This window comes from Gekko japonicus, unplaced genomic scaffold, assembly GCF_001447785.1.
Source record: "Gekko japonicus isolate JY-2015 unplaced genomic scaffold, Gekko_japonicus_V1.1 scaffold565, whole genome shotgun sequence".
Classification (NCBI taxonomy): domain Eukaryota; kingdom Metazoa; phylum Chordata; class Lepidosauria; order Squamata; family Gekkonidae; genus Gekko; species Gekko japonicus.
The window spans coordinates 881514-900394 of record NW_015176468.1 but is presented as its reverse complement, the minus strand read 5'-3'; the positions used below and the strand labels follow the sequence as shown (position 1 = coordinate 900394).

Below are 18881 nucleotides of genomic sequence, written 5' to 3'. Positions count from 1 at the left end.
TCATGTGTCAGTTGCCATTTTAACTGCAGCGATACTGCAAAATGTAATCAGCTTGGTTTGAGAAGGGGAGGAATGCTTCGGGGCAGAAAATTATCATGGAAGACTAAAAAAAACCAAACCTCACCCTGTGGCACGGAAGGGAATAAGGTGCCCACGTGGCTGTCACTTGGCTGTTACACGTGCTAGGAGCGTTCTCACTTTGGGGCAAGGGGAGAAAGAAGCCGACTGCACCCCTCCCCCAGCTGTCAGTCTGGGCTGCGGGGAATAAGAGCAGATCTCCAAGGCAGGTATACAGTAGACTTTCCAGGCTGGGAGATCAGAAGAATACGACTTCTAGCCGATCACTGCAATTAGCAGAGAGGGTGGTTCTAACTGCCTCCTGTATTTCAGCCAGTTTGGTGTAGTGCTGAAGTGTGTGGACTCTAATCTGGGAGAACCGGGTTTGATTCCCCACTCCTCCACTTGCACCTGGCTGGATGACCTTGGGCAAGCCGTAGTTCTGATAAGAGCTGTTCTTGAAAAAGAGCAGTTTCTGCCAGAGCTCTCTCAGCCCCACCTACCTCGCAGGGTGTCTGTTGTGGGGAGGGGAAGGGAAAGGAGTTTGTAAGCCGCTCTGAGACACCTTTGGGTAGTGAAGGGCAGGGTATAAATCTAATCTCTTCTTCTTCTTCTTCATCTTTGCTATGCATACAGCAAAATTTTACCAATGGGAGATCAGAAACTGACTCCCAGCTGATGCTGGCAATCGGGTTCTGATAGCTAGAAGTCACCTGTTCCTCCAAAGAGAGGTTGTAAATGGCTGAACTGTCTTTTCAGTGCATTGGCTACCCAATTGCCACTGGCAAACAGGATGCCAGCTGAATCAGCTGCTTGTCAAGCATCCCTGCCATTTGCTCCGCTGGAAAAACTTCTGTGTAGCCTGTCAATACACATATGTTTCCTCAGCCGCCTAGGGGCAGGGGTAGAGTCAATGGTACTGACTTGTGGTCTTATTTCGTCTCCCACAGGCTACAGAGCTGCATGAGCAACAGAAGTTCAGTTTAAGGCAGACAGTCATTGAGTTGCAGACAAGCCTCCGGGAGGTACAGAGGGAGAAAGACTCTGTTTGCGACCTCAGGTGAGCATTCTCACAGTGCAGACCGAAGACAACCAAAGTTCCTAAGCCTCTTGTTCTTAACTGCTGACCTGGGACGGTGTACCAGTCAGACAGCCATGCACAACTGAGTACAGATCAGTTACTTTTTAGATTAAATTTTTTGGTGGTTTCCTTGCTTCCCAGGAGCAGTGGCTGGGGGCAGGGCTATTTTTGGGCAGGAACGCACAGGAACGGAGTTCCGGCTGGCTCCCAAGTTGGCCATGCCCAGCAAGAACTCATTAGCATAATAGGCCACACCCAACAGCAGAAACTCATTGGGATTGGCTACAATTAGGGGGTGTGGCCTAACATGCAAAGGAGTTCCTGTTTAAAAAAAAGCCCTGGGTTTTGACAGCAAACAAGGTAAAGAGAATAAGAAGCAACAGGTGGGTGTGGTTGGATGACCACACTTCTGGTAACATGGGGGTGTGGCCTAATATGCTAATGAGTTCCTGCTGTTGGGTATGGCCTATTAATGAGTTTTCGCTGGGCTTTTTCTACAAAAAAAGCCCTGGCTGGGGATCATGTTCCTGTTAGGGAGGGCGCGCTGGAAACAGGTGGAGTCTGGAGATCTCTCAGAATCACAGCAGATCTCCGGACTACAGAGATCAGCTCCCCTGGGGGAAATCCAAACAACAAGGGGGAAAGACTAGTGTCACAGGAGTCCCAAATATACAAATCCCACTAGTAGAAAACACCATCAAAGATTGCCAAAAACCATACGTTAAACAATTACAAAGTTGGTGGTGTCCCAACAACAACATTAGTCCATACTGTAACTATAATAAGGCATAAGATGCAATATTTCCCCCTTTGAAGGTAAGACATAAAGTCCACATAGTCAGTGTGACTTGATAAGAGGAGTCCACCTAGTCATAACGTTTTCCAAAGTGGGCCTTTGCAAAGACGCCCGTTCTAGATACTCGGAACATGCATTTCCTTCGACTTCTTCAGTTTGCCGGCTGTGTAAGTGGAACCTGATTTCAGCAATGTCAGCAGACCACAAGGTTCATAGTGTAAGAAGCGAACCATAGGTTCTTATCTTCAAAGGAGGAAATATTGCATCTTATGCCTTATTATAGTTATGTTCCCTCTAAGCTGAGTTAGTGTGAGCTAGCTCACAGTTTTTTAGCCTCTGGGTCACACATTTTTGTCTTAGCTCAGGCAGGATGGCTCCAGAGCTGACTGATTTATGCAGCAACCAAATGGCTCGCTCACAACTTTAATGCCAGTAGCTCACAAAGAAGAATTCTTGCTCACAAGACTCCACAGCTTAGAGGGAACGTTGGTTATGCATTAACGTTGTTGTTGTGACACCACCAACTTCATCATTGTTTAATGTATTGTTCTGGCAATCTTTGAATGGTGTTCTCTACTAGTGGAATTTGTATATTTGGGACCCCCGGAGGAAATGGCTGCTTTGGAGGATAGGTTCTACGGGACTGTATTCCGTGAAGGTCCCTCGCGTCCCCAAACACTGCCACTCCCAGGCCCCGCCTGCCAAATCTTGGAATTCCCCAACCGAGAGTTGGAAACGTGCCGTATTTGTACAATGCCTGCTTATTTACAGATATAGTAGCTGAGCAGAGAAGTCGAGGAGAGCACCCAGACAGATAGCGTGTGTATCCTTTCCCCCCTTTTGCAAACTGCAAAAAGACCCACCTGACTCCTTTGAAGAGAAGGCATTGGAGAGATGGGAGAGGGCCTTCTAGGGTTGCCCGGTCGTTCCCCCCCCCCCGGCCCCCGGGGGGGGGAAGGGGGGGGGGGTCGGCTTGCAAGATCCAGGTTGGAAAACTCCTGGAGATTTAGGGGTGGAGCCTGGGGAGGATGGGCACCTCAGTGGGGTACGATGCTCTAGAGCAGGGCTGTCAAACATAAGGCCCGGGGGCCGGAGCTGGCCCATCCAGGGCTCATGTGGCCCACGAGCAACTAGTAGCAGTCAAGCAGTCAGTCTGCAGTCAGTCCATATGGGTTTTCCTTTGCACCCCCCTCCCAGCCCATGGGGCCTTGCAGTGAAGACACACCAATTCAGTGCTTACCAGCTGCTGTCCTTTATAAAGTTTGTATCTCCAGTACCTGGCATTATGTTTCATGGCACACTTGGCCTTGACCCAGCCCAGACAAAGTGACATTTATGTCAGATCTGGCCCTCATAACAAATGACTTCGACACCTCTGCTTTAGAGTCCAGCCTCCAAAGCATCCATATTATCCAGGGGAACTGAGCTGTGTAGTCTGGAGCAGGGTTCCCTCTAAGGTGAGTTAGTCTGAGCTAGCTCACAGTTTTTTAGCCTCCAGCTCACACATTTTTGTCTTAGCGCAGGAAGGATGGCTCCGGAGCAAACTGATTTATGCAGCAGCCGAATCGCTCGCTCACAACTTTAATACCAGTAGCTCACAAAGTAAAATTTTTGCTCACAGGACTCCACAGCTTAGAGGGAGCATTGGTCTGGAGGTGGGCTGTAATTCCAGGGGATCCCCAGGTCCCACCTGGAGGCCGGCACCCCTAGCCTGACTTCTCACTCACGGCACCAAACCTCTGGAACTCTCTCCCCAGGGGGATTCGTCTGCCCCCTTCTGTCATTGTTGCCAGCCAGGGGGCGGAGACCTTTTTTTGTTTCAATTGGCCTTCCCTCTGTGGTCACTCCTTCCTGACCAACGTTCCAGTTGCCGTTCCTACATCCTCCTCCTCCAATGCGTTTTAACCAGGGGTCATTTCGTAGAAAAAGAGGTGCAGGAGCTCATTAGCATAACTCATCGGCACAACTTATTTGCATATGCCACACCCCCTGACATCACCGGAAGTCTGTCAGAAGGCAACACCCACCGCTCAGGCTCCACTGGACTGTTTTGGATTGCTAGCTATTGGGGGTGGGGGGGAACGTGCAGATCTGTCCTCGCAGAGGAGGGAAAGCTTGTACCTGAATAAAACTTGGTCTTAAAGGTGCCACTGGACTGTTATGGGCCGGGGGCCCGGGGGGAGCTTTGTAACTTAACTGGCTGCTTCTTGCGCTGACTGAGGGCTGCTGGGAGCAGGGGGCGGGGCTTGTTGCATGTGCCTGCCCCCTGGGCTCTTTACTGCTGGAGCTCCACTCCTGTGCGTTCCTGCAGGAAATGACCCCTGGTTTTAACTCTCATCTTTGTTTTAATGATGTGGTGCTGGGGGTCGATATTAACGGTTTTAAAATGCGATTTTAAAAATTATATACGTTTTAAATTGCCAGCAGCCCCGGTGGCTCTCGGAAGGGTAGAAAGGCAGGGTGGAAGCTTGGTAAATTTTATTTATTTGTTTATTTGCTTGCTTGGATTTGTACTCCGCCCTCCCCGCCAAGGCAGGCTCATAGAAACACAATAACACATCATAAAAACACAATAACAATAAATATCTAAGTATCTAAAACAGTTCATTGAAACTAACTTACAACTGATGATATGAAAGATGGCCTCATACACTCTGTAGCTTCACATTACACTCTGTAGGTTCACTAGACATTCAGCTTCACGGTCTTTCTCAGTTTTGGTTGGCGAGCACAGGCTATTGGTAGTAGACCAGGCACCAGGCTGGCTATGATGGTAGTGGTGGTGGCAGCTCCTAGTCGGAAGCCTGGCAAAAGAGCTCCGTCTTGCAGGCCCCACGGAACTGTAAAAGGTCCTGCAGGGCCCTGATCTCTTCCGGCAGTGCCACAGGGCTTGGTCCTAGGCCCAGTGTTGTTCAATGTTTTTATAAATGACCTGGAGGAAGACATAGAGGGGATGCGTATCAAATTTGCAGATGACAGTAAGATGGGTGGGATTGCTCATTCTGAAGAAAACAGTCAGGTTTCAGAATGATCTAGATAGGCTGGAACAGTGGGCGGAGACAAATAAAATGAATTTCAATAGAGATAAGTGCAAAGTCCTACACTTAGGTACAAAAAATCAAAGGCACAGATATAGAATGGGAGGGACTTGGCTTGACAGCAGCACATGTGAAAGGGATCTAGGTGTTCTGGTTGGTAAAGTAAAGGTAAAGGTTCCCTTGCTCGAAAGCCAGTCGAATCCGACTCTAGGGTTGCAGTGCTCATCTCCGTTTCAAAGCCGAAGAGCCAGCGCTGTCCGAAGACGTTTCCGTGGTCATGTGGCCGGCATGACTAAACACCAAGGCGCACGGAACGCTGTTACCTTCCCACCGAAGTGGTACCTATTTATCTACTTGCAATTTCTTGCTTTCGAACTGGTAGGTTGGCAGGAGCTGGAACTAGAGGTGGGAGCTCACTCCATCATGCGGCACCCGGGTCTCGAACTGCTGAACTACTGACCTTCCACAGCCTGCAGTTCAGCGTCTTAACCACTTGAGCCACCGCAACTGATCACAGGCTAAAAATGAGCTTGCAGTGCGATGTGGCTGCGAAGAAAGCTAATACAATCTTAGGATGCATGAACAGAAGCATTGTGTCCAGATCACGGGAGGTGGTAGTTCCGCTCTATTCTGCTATGGTCAGGCCTCACCTGGAGTACTGTGTCCAGTTTTGGGCACCACATTTTAGGAAGGATGTTGACAAGCTCGAGCGTGTCCAGAAGAGGGCAACCAGGATGGTGAGAGGGTTGGAATCCAAGTCTTATGAGGAAAGGCTGAAAGAGTTGGGTATGTTTAGCCTGGGATAGAGAAGACATGATTGCAGTCTTCAAGTATTTGAAGGGCTGTCATGGAGAAGATGGAGCGGATCTATTCTCTCTTGCTCCGGAATTGCAAGACTAGGTCTAATGGGTGGAAATTACAAGGGAGTCGTTACCGGCTAAATATCAGGAGAAACTTCCTAACTGTAAGAGTGGTTGAGCAGTGGAACAGACTGCCTCCAGAGGTGGTGGATGCTCCTTCGCTGGATGTTTTGAAGCGGAGGCTGGACGACCATCTTTCGGGTATGTTGTAGGTATGTAGGGCTTTCTTTCGGCTATGCTCCTGCAGAGTGCAGGGGGTTGGACTAGATGACCTGCAAGGTCCCTTCCAACTCTAACGTTCTATTATTCTATGAGAACACAGTCGCAGAGTTCCCCGAGACTCCGACATCTGTCTCGGGTGCTTTCTTTCCTGATTAACAGACGGAGAGAATCCCAAACCTCTGAGGATGTCTGCGCTGGGCTGCGGGCGACGATCAAAGAGCTGGAAACGGCCAATCACCTTCATGAGGAGATGCTGAAGGAAGCCAACAACCAAACCGAGCATCTGAAGACGATGGTGCAGGCCCACGAGGAAGTGCTCCAGGAACTCCGGGACATCCTGGTGGATTACGAGCAGCACTCCGGCAAGAAGGTCTGCGAAAACGAGACCGTCTCCAGTCTGCACATCCGTACCCTGCCCACCGCGTTTATTAAAATCATTCGAGATCTCGAGGCAGAGGTGATGCACGTCAAATCGATGATCGCCCCAGTAAGTGCCTTTCAGCTGATTTTAAGTGTAACTTGTTTTGCACAAGGCCTAGCATTGCCACCTCCTACCGGCGCCCCCCTCCCCCCGGCCACTCAGTAGGCCAGCTTTGGGGGGGGGGGGAGATAAGGTAAAAATCACTGTCACATCAGTGGTGGGACATCATTTCCGGGGAGAATGCAGAAGTGATATCACACGGCTCTAGAAAACGATGCTAAAAACCACAGAGTTTTCTGCTGAATCCTAGAGTGGTGTGACATCACTTCTAGGTTCGCCCTGGAAATGACATCCTACAGTCGACATCCCCTTCATATCCTCACCTCCCAGTCTCCTGCCAGGTGCTAGCCAGTGGCAACCCTAATGAGAGCTGGTTTGGTGTCGTGGTTAAGAGCGTGGACTCTAATCTGGGAGAACCGGGTTTGATTCCCCACTCCTCCACATGCAGCTGCTGGTGCGACCTTGGGTCAGTGCTGTTCTCTCAGTAGCAGTTCTCTCAGAGCTCTCTCAGCACCACCTGCCTCACAGGGTGTCTGTGGTGGGGAGGGGAAGGAAAAGGAGATTGTAAGATGCTCTTTGGGTACCTTTGGGTAGTGAAGGACGGGGCATAAATCCAAACTCTTCTCTCTCTCTATCTCTAATAAGGGCAGAGGTTGCTCAGCAGTGTGTGTGGGGGAACTAGTGGCATACCCAGGGTCGGATTTTACAGTCTGACCTTTAACCGGGTCATGGTAGCACACACCTTGGAAAAAGGGGTAACAGCCATGTCTGTTCTGTAGCAAGTGGATTTGATATCCTATTTAATGATAGAAGAAGAGAAGAGACTGGATTTACACCCCGCCCTTCACTACCCAAAGGAGTCTCAGAGCGGCTTCCAAACTCCTTTCTCTTCCCCTCCCCACAACAGACACCCTGTGAGGTAAAACAACAAGAAGAAGAGATTAGATTTATACCCTGCCCTGTGCCAACAACAAGAAGAAGAGATTGGATTTATACCCTGCCCTTCACTACCCAAAGGAGTGTCAGAGCGGCTTACAAACTCCTTTCCCTTCCCCTCCCCACAACAGACACCCTGTGAGGTAAAACAACAACAAGAAGAGATTGGATTTATACCCTGCCCTTCACTACCCAAAGGAGTGTCAGAGCGGCTTACAAACTCCTTTCCCTTCCCCTCCCCACAACAGACACCCTGTGAGGTAGGTGGGGCTGAGAGAGCTCTTGACAGAAACTGCTCTTTTTTTTCAAGAACAGTTCTTATCAGAACTATGGCTTGCCCAAGGTCATCCAGCCAGGTGCAAGTGGAGGAGTGGGGAATCAAACCCGGTTCTCCCAGATTAGAGTCCACGCACTTAACCACTACACCACTACACCAAATTCAATCAACCATTTTAAATGTAGCAACAATGCAATCACCTTTGGAACTGGTGGTCATGTTTCTAGTGTACAGTTCAACTCGGCTTGGAAACCGTTGGTACTTAGGTACGTACAACTATTGTGAAGAGCTAGATTTGAGTCCAGTAGTAATTTAGAAACCAACAAGCTTCTGGGAGTATAAGCTTTCAAGGGTCAAAGCTCCCTTCATCAGATACAAGCTGGAATGGAGATCCCTGAGCCCATATATCCCAACCAGAAGGGTGGGAGGTGTGTTACAAAGAAGGGGCTCGGGATGCAAAGGTGCAATGCACATGGTAATCAGAAGAAGAAGACGAGGAAGAAGAAGAAGAGGAGGAGGAGGAGATTGGATTCATACCCCGCCCTTCACTACCCGAAGGAGTCTCAGAGCGGCTTACAAAATCCTTTCCCTTCCCCTCTCCACCACAGACACCCTGTGAGGCAGGTGGGGCTGGGAGAGCTCTTTCGAGGACTGCCCTTGAGAGAGCATCTCTGAAAGAACTTGTGACTGTCCCGAGGTCACACCAGCAGCTGCATGTGGAGGAGTGGGGAATCAAACCCGGTTCTCCCGGATCAGAGTCCGCGCTCTTAACCACGACACCAAACTGGCAGAGGAGGAATGCTTCAAGGGTTATAAAAGGGACCTCCATTCCAACTCCTGCCTGAAGAAGGGAGCTTTGAGTCTTGAAGACTCATCCTCCCCCAGAACTTGCTGGCCTCGAAGGAACTACTGGACTCAGACCTGGCTGTCCTATTCAGACCAACGTATGAAAACATAACAATTCTGGATTTAATGTTGGCCGGGTGATGGAAGCAGTTACGGTGCCGGTTTCTATATGTCAGAGCTAAGCAGGGGTCATTTCGCAGACAAAGAGGTGCAGGAGCTCATTAGCATAACTCATTAGAATAACTTATTTGCATATGCCACACCCCATGACATCGCCGGAAGTGTGTCAGAACGCAACGCCCACCGCTCAGGCTCCACTGGACTGTTTTGGATGGCTAGCTATTGTGGGGGGGGGCATGTGCAGATCTGTCCTCGCAGAGGAGGGAGAGCTTGTACCTGAATAAAACTTGGTCTTAAAGGTGCCACTGGACTGTTTTGGACCAGGTGGGGTGGAGGGGGGGCTCTGCAGCTTACCTGGCTGCTTCTTGCTCTGACTGAGGGCTGCTGGGAGCAGGGGGTGGGGCTTGTTGCATGTGCCCGCCCCCTGAGCTCTTTACTGCTGGAGCTCCGCTCCTGTGTGCTCCTGCAGGAAATGACCCATGGAGCTAAAGCTTAATAGCTGCTGCAGGAAATCTGGGAAGGAGGTAGGATTAGCCTGTGTCACTTTCCTGGTGCAAGCTCCTCCCCCTTTCAGAAGTCGTTAGCTTCCTGTTAGTGCCCAACCAGAAACTGAGCTCTCGCCCTTTTCTTATGCTGGCGTAGATGGAATCCTTCAGGATACCCAATAAGCACTGACCCTACCTTGAGAATAATGAGAAAACTAGTCCTGGTCCTGCCCCGGATGGCCCAAGCTAGCCCGATACTGTCAGATCTTGGAAGCTAAGCGGGGCCTGTTTAGTGTTTGGACTGGAGATCACCAAGGAAGCCCAGGGCTGCTGCACAGAGGCAGGCCATGGCAAACCAGCTCTGTCCGTCTCTTGCCTTGAAAACCCCACCGGTTCGCCGTTAAGTCGGCCGCAACTCGGCAGCCCTTTCCACCACCGCCCGTCCTGGCCGAGATACCCAGAAGCCTTTGCCGCTGCAAACGAACAGTGATCTACCACCTTTGGTGTTCCTCAATCCCGTATCCTTGCCCCAGAGTCTGAGAGCCAGTTTGGTGTAGTGGTTAAGTGCGCGGACTCTAATCTGGGAGAACCGGGTTTGATTCCCCACTCCTCCGCTTGCACCTGCTGATGTGACCTTGGGTCAGTCACAAGCTCTGGCACAGCTGTCCTTGGAAAAGAGCAGTTTGTGTCAGGGTTCTCTCAGCCCCACCCACCTCACAGGGTGTCTGTTGTGGGGAGGGGAAGGGAAGGGAGTTTGTAAGCCGCTCTGAGACTCCTTTGGGGAGTGAAGGGCGGGGTATGAATCCAATCTCCTCCTCCTCCTCCACCTCTTCTTCTTCTTCTTCTTCTTCGTTTCTGAGCCTGAAGTCCTCCGTGTGGTGTTTTCATGTAAGCCGTACTTGCTCGCTGGGCTGTAAATTGTAATAATTTATCATCCGCAGCTGGAAGAACAGCTGGAAGTGATGAAGAAAGAGTCAGAGTCCAAAACCCAACTTCTGCTTCAGCAGCATCAAGACAGGTACGTGTTTGTCTTCTTTTCTCACCGAAGAGAATTGGGCGCGTTGCTTAAAAAATGCTCCTGTTTCTGCTCTCGTTTGCCAGAAATAGTCTATATCAAACTTTTTCTTTAAGTACCCCCCGCACACACGCACACACGCACACACGCACACACAAGAGAAAAACACAAATTTTCTCCCATATGAACCTACCCATCATCTGCTAAGGACCTGCTTCAGTTGCTAAACAGGTGGCAGCTTGAGAAATGGCCTTTTCTCGGTCACGGTGCCTGTCGGATCCCCAGTAAAAACACTCTCCCACAACAGGAGAGAGGAGAGATTACTAATTTACTAGCTAAAGTATGGAGGCGGATGGAAGAAGTAGAAGAAGAAGAGATTGTATTTATACCCCGCCCTTCACTTGGAGAGAGGCCCATCTGCCTCATGGTGCCAAGAGAGGACCGCGTGTCCCTCTCTTGGTGCGGGCAGGTGGAGAGCAAGTCCTCATGCAGAGTGAGAGAGAAGCAGGAAAAGGGAAATTGCTCCCTGAGATCACAGTCTGCATTTCAAAGAGGACAGTGGCAGAAGAGTAGATGACAGGAAGGAAGGTCAGTGTGCCTCTCAAAGGGGACAGAGGCAGAAGAGTAAACACAGGAAGGAAGGTCAGTGTGCCTCTCTAGCTATCTAGTCTCTCTTGCCACTCAGTCTGGGGGTCTGAGACGGGGACATCGCATCTGGAACTTCCAACGGGTTCCCCTGAGACTAAATCTTCCATTTTCCTCCCTCCTCCTCTTTCCTCATTTATATCGCCTCTTCTCATATTCACTGTTTGTAGCAAGAGCCTCTTCTCCCCACCCTGTCCATCCTGCTTGTATTGGTGCCATTGTCATAAGAACAGTACCAGAAGCAGTTTGCCATTTTATATCAGTTGCTGGGGAGTGCAGGGGGGAGGACGCTGTCGCGGTCATCTTGCTTGTGGGGTTCCTAAAGGCAGCCCGTTGTCCGCCGTGTGAACAAAATGCTGGACTTAGTGAGCTTTTGGTTTGATCCAGCAGGGTTCTTTTTAGGTACTTATGATAATGAGCTCTGCTTTCTAATTTTCATCGCTTGTGTGCCCCTGTTGCTTCAGGGTTTTTCCCCCAAGATGTGTTTTGCTCCCTCTAGTGGCCGCTTCGATGCTACATCGCTGTATCTCCTGCAGGGAAAAATGCTGGAGGTAAAGTGATGTAACATCGAAGTGATCACTAGAGGGAGTAAAACGCATGCAGAAAAGAAAAAAAACCTTGAAACAGTATTGGGCACACATGGGAGGAAATGAGAGTGCGGAAGAGTCCCTTGTCATGGCGGAGTCCTATCAAGCAAACACGGAGCTGTTGTAGATTTTCTGGGATGTATGGCTCTGGTCTTGGCACTGTAGGACTTGACAGTACTCTCTGTGTCAAGGTGAGAAGAGAAATGGTAGGCAGGTAATCTATATCTACTCAGGAAGGTGGGGTGTGGCTGAGTCATTATCTTGTAGGAGTCCCCCCAGGCTGTGCTAATGGAGGAGCTTTCCTGAGGAGGTTCTTTTGTATATGGAACGTTCGTTAAGCTGTGGCTACTGCTAGGACTTTTCTGTTGGGTTTCCAGGGCTTGGCTCTTCCATCTCCCGTCGCTGCCACGGAAACCTTAGGTGCCGTGTTGAGCGATCGATGCATTAGCACCAGACTTTGGATCCTGACTTCTGTTTAAACTGATTGTTGATGTTCCTGTTCTTTCTCCCAAAGCCTTGAAAGATTGATAAGCGAACACGAAATGGAACTGGAGGCGGTGAACGAAAAAGCGAGCGCCTCCCACAGCCACGCGTCCAACATCCAAAGCCAGCTGGAAATCATTCAGTAGGTCTTTTAAGAATACCGTCCTAGGACGTCACTGGCGAGGAGTCTAAAGCAAATGGCTCCTCTCCTGTCTGCTCTGTCGATAATGGGCCGTTGCCTTCTCGTTTAAACAAGGCTCCGGATTCGTTAAACCTCTTTTTTGTATAGATTTTGGAATGAGAAATAATAAATTAATGTCAAGGGGGAGGGGCCGTGACTCCCATGGCAGAGCATCGGCTTTGCGTGCATTTCTTTTAAATAGTTATTTATTTATTTATTTATTCGATTCTTATCCTGCCCTCCCCGCCTCAGGCAGGCTCAGGGCGGCGTACAATAAGGATTAAAAACATTAAAACACAAAAAGGGTGAGATAGTAGGTGTGGTGGAGTGGTTAAGAGCAGTGGACTCTAATCCAGAGAGCCAGGTTTGATTCCCCCACTCCTCCTCCGCATGAAGCCTGCTGGGTGATCTTGGGCCAGTCACAGTTCTCTCAGAACTCTCAGCCCCACCTGCCTCACAAGATGCCTGTAGTGGGAACAGGAATGAAGGCGATTGTAAGCTGCTTTGAGACAGGTGAGGCCTGCTGGGTGACCTTGGGCCAGTCACAGTACTCTCCGAACTCTCTCAGCCCCACCTGCCTCACAAGGTGCCTGTTGTGGGGAGAGGAAGGGAGGGCGATTGTAAGCCGCTTTGAGACACATGAGGCCTACTGGGTGACCTTGAGCCGGTGACCATTCTCTCCGAACTCTCTCAGCCCCACCTGCCTCACAAGGTGCCTGTTGTGGGGAGAGGAAGGGAGGGCGATTATAAGCCTGCTGGGAGGGCGGGATAGAAATCCAAATAAATAAATAAATAAATAAGCCGCTTTGAGACACATGAGGCCTGCTGGATGACCTTGGGCCAGTCACAGTTCTCTCAGAACTCTCTCAGCCCCACCTGCCTCACAGAGTGCCTGTTGTGGGGAGAGGAAGGGAAGGCGATTGTAAGCCGCTTTGAGACACATGAGGCCTGCTGGGTGACCTTGGGCCAGTCACAGTTCCCAACCCAGAGCTGGCACCCCTACATAAGACTGAGCTGTATGCTGCCCTTCCGTTTCTCTTACTGGGTGTTCATCGTCTTTTCCTCCCATTCTTTTCCCCCTTAGAGAACAAGCAAGAAACCAGAGTTCTCTGTACATGCGGCAGATCGGTCAGCTGGAAGACACAGTTTCTCAGCTGCATTCGGAGCTTCGAGAAACAAGGAGAATGTCTGAAGACAAGGTGAGTGAACAAAATGCCAGTGGGAACATCTCGGGTGGAGTTGTGTGTGTGCGCGTGTTGCATATTCTTTGTGACCTAAGCTCTGGGCACCATTGGAGGTTTGGCTCTTGTTCAGGCATAGAATGGCCTTTTGCTCTAACGCAAAGGGTCCCCTACCTTTTGGAGCCTGTGGTGGGCACCTTTGGAATCCTGACCCTGTGTGGTGGGCACAGCCAGAAAATGGCTGCCGTGGCTCACATTCTGTCACACAGTGGAGATTCTTGTGTCGCGGTGGCAGTGACCGCCAAAGCAAAAGTTTTAAAAATCTACACAAGCAGATCTCTCGTGGCCAATCAGAAGCCTTGCTGGGCAAAAGCCTAATCTGGCCACACCCGCTTTCTAAAAGCACTTGGTGGGCACCAGGCAAGGTGCAGACGGGCATCGCGAAGCTCACGGACACCATGTTGGAGACTCCTGTTGTTGGAGAGCCCGTTTGGTGCAGTGGCTAAGTGCGCGGACTCTAATCTGGGAGAACCGGGTTTGATTCCCCACTCCTCCACTTGCACCTGCTGATGTGACCTTGGGTCAGTCACAAGCTCTGGCACAGCTGTCCTTGAAAAAGAGCAGTTTGTGTCAGAGTTCTCTCAGCCCCACCCCCCTCACAGGGTGTCTGTTGTGGGGAGGGGAAGGGAAAGGAGTTTGTAAGCCACTCTGAGACTCCAAGTGAAGGTGGGGTATAAATCCAATCTCTTCCTCTTCTTCTTCCTTCTCTAACAAATGCAGAATGGGAATTCTTCTTTCCCAGTCGTTCCACCTTCTTGTGTGGCTTGGGAATGGTGACACTTCAGTGTTTAAAATAACTTGCCCATTGATCTTTGATTGCTAATCCCAATTCCTTTTGGGGTACAAAACCTGGCAAAAGTCTCCTTTGAAAGGGAGGCTCCCTCCTGCTCGAAGCAACAACAAATGTTCTGATAACTCTTAACTGCAACCTAGATAAATCACAAGAATCCTGCACGCTTTCCCTTCTTTGGGGTCTGACTTATGACGGGGACAGGAAAGTGCTAGACAGGCAGGGATGTTAAAGCATCCCCCCCCCAACCCCTAGGGTTGCCAGACCCCTTCCCCCCCGTGGTGGAGGTGGGAGTCCCCCACTAACAGGCCCCACCTCCCCATTGTTGATCAGCTGGCCGGTGGGGGGGAACTCACCCCGAAAAAGAGGGAGATCCATCCGACATGCAGCAACGTGTCTACGTCACAGCCCACATGACCCGTAGAGTTCTCGCCCAAATACCAGAGCGTCGCCCCAACATCCCAGACACAATGAGGTCACTTCCGGGTCACGTGGGAAGTGACATAGGCACATCACTGTACGTCGGGTGGGCCTCCCTGCTGCTCCCGGTAAGTCCCCCCCTCCGTCCCCTGCCCGTTGCCAGGAGGGACCTGGCAGCTCTTGCCAACCCGTCCGGCTCCTGAATATTTAGAGGACTTTTCCCAACTGTTATGTATTGAGCCTAAAGCCATTCCTTAAGCTGTACCAGGAACAGGGTGAGCTTGCTCCTCTAGAACAATGGCTCACCTGGATCCTGGGGCAAGCCGATCGATAAGAGGTGTAATGTCAGTAGTCCGTCCTTGGGAGTGGGTGGGTGTTGGGTGTGGTGTTTGGATGCTTTATAAGCAGGGCTCATGCCTTTGCTGGGTGTCCTTGTAGTGTGCTGACTCAGGGCTCTTTCTGTAGCAGGGACTCCTTTGCATATTAGGCGACAATACACCCCTAATGTAGTCAATCCTCCAAGAGCTTACAGTAGCCCCTGTAAGAAGAGCTCTGTAAGCTCTCTGAGGATTGGCTACATTAGGGGTGTGTCGCCCAGGGGTCATTTCCTGCAGGAACGCAGAGGAGCGGAGCTCTGGCAGTAAAGAGCCCAGGGGGCGGGCACATGCACATCCACCCCCTGCGCCCAGCAGCCCTCAGTCAGAGCAAGAAGCAGCCAAGTAAGCTGCAGAGCCCCCCCCCCCAACATCACCGGAGGTGTGTCAGAAGGCAACGCAACGCCCACCGCTCAGGCTCCAGTGGACTGTTTTGGATTGCTAGCTATTGCGGGGGGGGGGGGGCACAGCACAGCTCTAGAATTCGCGGCTTGTTGCATGTGCCCGCCCCCTGGGCTCTTTACTGCCGGAGCTCCGCTCCTGTGCGCTCCCGCAGGAAATGTCTGAAAGAGCCACGTGCGGCTCCTGAGCCACAGTTTGCCCACCCCTGATATAGGTTTTGGAGTTCAGTATCCAGAATTCTGCATTTAATCATTTGATAGGCACCCATTAATGAAGCATAGTCAATGAGTCCAGAGATATACCCAGAGCAGTGATTTCCGCCCCCCCCCCAATACAAGCCAGCCAGCTTGACATTTCATTTTTTTAAAGGTTTTTATTGAAAATTTAACGTCAGATACAGTGACAGTATAGGAGCTGCGGTGGCTCAAGTGGTTAAGACGCTGAACTGCAGGCTGTGGAAGGTCGGCAGTTCAGCAGTTCGAGACCCGAGTGTGCCGCATGACGGAGTGAGCTCCCGTCTCTAGTTCCAGCTCCTGCCAACCTAGCAGTTCGAAAGCAAGAAATTGCAAGTAGATAAATAGGTACCACTTCGGTGGGAAGGTAACAGCGTTCCGTGCGCCTTGGTGTTTAGTCATGCCGGCCACATGACCACGGAAACGTCTTCGGACAGCGCTGGCTCTTCGGCTTTGAAACGGAGATGAGCACCGCAACCCTAGAGTCGGACTCGACTGGCTTTCGAGCAAGGGGACCTTTACCTTTACCTTTACAGTGACAATAAACTGTCATAAACATATGAGATCAGAGTAAATAATCATGTATCAATAAACTAACACTGACATTTCAGACTCGTTTTGTTCATTTTGTTAACGTTTTTTGTGTTGCTTTAGAAACCGTGCCGTAGAGCTCACGGAGCCCTGCTCTTCCCAATAAGAGGCTGCCGTAAGCTCAACTTTCCCCCCAATGTGTGTGTTTATCGATACCTTAGATTGAAGATCTGGAAAAGCAGCTGCTTCTGGCTCATTCCGAGATGTCCGAGGCCCAGAGCGAAAGGGATCAGTTCAGTCAAGAGAGTGGAAATCTGGACGATCAAGTTCAGCACTTGGCGGTAGGAAATAGATAGAGGAATCGTGGATACACATAAGTTGCTTTCATTCCCCCCCCCCCAGTGTGCTTTACAAGTAACACATACAACATCCTTGTAGTGCAGGCCAGTTTCCTTATTTTGGCAGTGCAGATAGGGACTCAAGCTGACTTGCCTGCGGCCATCGCTGAAAACCAGTCTGGTGTAGTGGTTAAGAGCGCGGACCGTAAGCTGGGAGAACCGGGTTTGATTCCCCACTCCTCCGTATGCAGCTGCTGGTGTGACCTTGGGTCAGTCACAAGTTCTCTCAGAGCTGTTCTCTCAAGAGCAGTTTGTGTCAGAGTTCTCTCAGCCCCACCCACCTCACAGGGTGTCTGTTGTGGGGAGGGGAAGGGAAAGGGGTTTGTAAGCCACTCTGAGACTCCTTCCGGTAGTGGTGTGGGGGGGTATAAATCCAGTCTCCTCCTCTTCCTCCTCCTCCTTCTATTAGTTAACTTGTGGGTGAGGTGAGATTTAAATGAGGCACTTCCCGGACTGCAGTTCCGTCTCCTAGTCACAACATATAGCGTGGTTCGATCCAGATATAAAAAATCAGGGATTGTAGTTCAATCCAGATTTAAAAATCAGAGGCGGATCTTTTATATGGGGAAAAAACGGGCAGAGAGACAAATACTTATGCTGGATCAATCAACTGGACCAGACGGCAGTTTTCTTACCCATTTTCAACATGGCAAAATATGTATGCATGCGTGCACAGGTCCTAAGCAGTCTACGTTCATTGTAGGATGTATTGAAATCTAAATTCAGCTTTGCAGTATATGGGGCTCCAGAATAGCAAAAGACATAATTCCGTTACGTCTGATGCCCGAGTCTAATATAGACTTGTCCCATAGTTGAGTTAGGGGTGCCAACCTCCAGGTGGTAGCTGGAGATCTCCTGCTATTACAATTGATCTCCAGACGCCCATAGAAACATGATCTTGAGTGCAGTAAATAAATCTCCCAAGAGGTGTATCACAAAAGGTAAAAACTTACATTTATTCGCATAGATTCAGGTGGATAGCCCTGTTGGTCTGAAGCTGCAGAACAGAGTTTTGAGTCCAGTGGCACCTTTGAGAGCCAGTTTGGTGTAGTGGTTAAGTGCGCGGACTCTAATCTGGGAGAACCGGGTCTGATTCCCCACTCCTCCACTCACAGCTGCTGGATGACCTTGGGCGAGCCATAGTTCTGGCAAGGGCTATTTTTGGGCAGGAACGCACAGGAACGGAGTTCCGACTGGCTCCCAAGTTGGCCACGCCCAGCAGGAACTCATTAGCATAATAGGCCACACCCAACAGCAGAAACTCATTAGGATTGGCTACATTAGGGGTGTGTGGCCTAACATGCAAAGGAGTTCCTGCTACAAAAAAGCCCTGGGTTTGGACAACAAGCAAGGTAAACAGAATAACAAGGAAAAGGTGGGTGTGGCTGGATGAGCACACTTCTGGTAACATGGGGGTGCGGCCTAATGGGCTAATGAGGTGTGCTATCAGGGGTGTGGCCTAATATGCTAATGATTTTCTGCTGTTGGGTGTGGCCTATTTTGCTAATGAGTTCCTGCTGGGCTTTTTCTACAAAAAGAGCCCTGGTCTGGCACAGCTGTCCTTGAAAAAGAGCAGTTTCTGTCAGAGCTCTCTCAGCCTCACCTACCTCACAGGGTGTCTGTGGTGGGGAGGGGAAGGGAAAGGAGTTTGTAAGCCGCTCCTTTGGGTAGTGAAGGGCGGGGTATAAATCCAGTCTCTTCTTCTTCTTTTTTAAGACCAACAAAATTTTAGTCAGGGTGTGAACTTTTGTGTGCATGCACACTCCATGCACACGAAAGCTTATCTACCCAGGATTAAACTTCGTTGGTCTTAAAGGTGCCACAGGACTCAAACTTTATTCCGTTTATTCACATGGATTCCGTTCACATTCAAGTTGTGTTCAAAAGGAGAGAGAGAGAAGCCTGATCTAAAGAATACATTCCCTATCACAGATGGCCAGTGAAATCTGGGAGCAGAGAGGATGAAGGAGAGCAAGGTGCAGAACAGGACATTTATTTAACTCTTATCATACTGTCCAAGGTGGGAACTGGGAAAACGTCTGAAGAAGATCCCCTGATGAAGCCTACAGTGAAACGTGTGGGGATCCACAAGAGTTAAATTTTCTGTTCTGCATCTTGGCCTCCTTCCTCCTCTCGGCTCTCTGGTGTGGCCATCATTTTCCCAGATAAATATGGCATTGTGTGTATAAAAGTAGGAGGGCATTGTTTCTACAGGAGTAGGGTTGCCAAATGTTACCTACCTTGCCGGCGGGGGACTCCAGCGCGGCTCCCGGTGCGCGCGCCGCATGCACGTCACAGCAAAGTGACGTCATGACGCCGGGCACGCTGGGGGCGGGGCCACGACCATACAAGGGAAAACCATAGAGTTTTCCCTTGTATGGC

The 18881-nt window shown here is 50.3% G+C and overlaps 1 protein-coding gene across 1 annotated transcript in view; it reads left to right on the top strand.

Annotated features, from left to right (window-relative positions):
* Positions 1-18881, top strand: part of CCDC158 (coiled-coil domain containing 158) — an 87426-nt gene that overhangs the window by 18725 nt on the left and 49820 nt on the right. Inside the window, exons 6-11 of the mRNA XM_015427109.1 lie at positions 1008-1117; positions 6214-6541; positions 10141-10217; positions 11961-12071; positions 13195-13309; positions 16323-16442. Of these exons, the coding sequence (XP_015282595.1) occupies positions 1008-1117; positions 6214-6541; positions 10141-10217; positions 11961-12071; positions 13195-13309; positions 16323-16442 (861 nt within the window). The remainder of the gene's footprint in view (positions 1-1007; positions 1118-6213; positions 6542-10140; positions 10218-11960; positions 12072-13194; positions 13310-16322; positions 16443-18881) is intronic.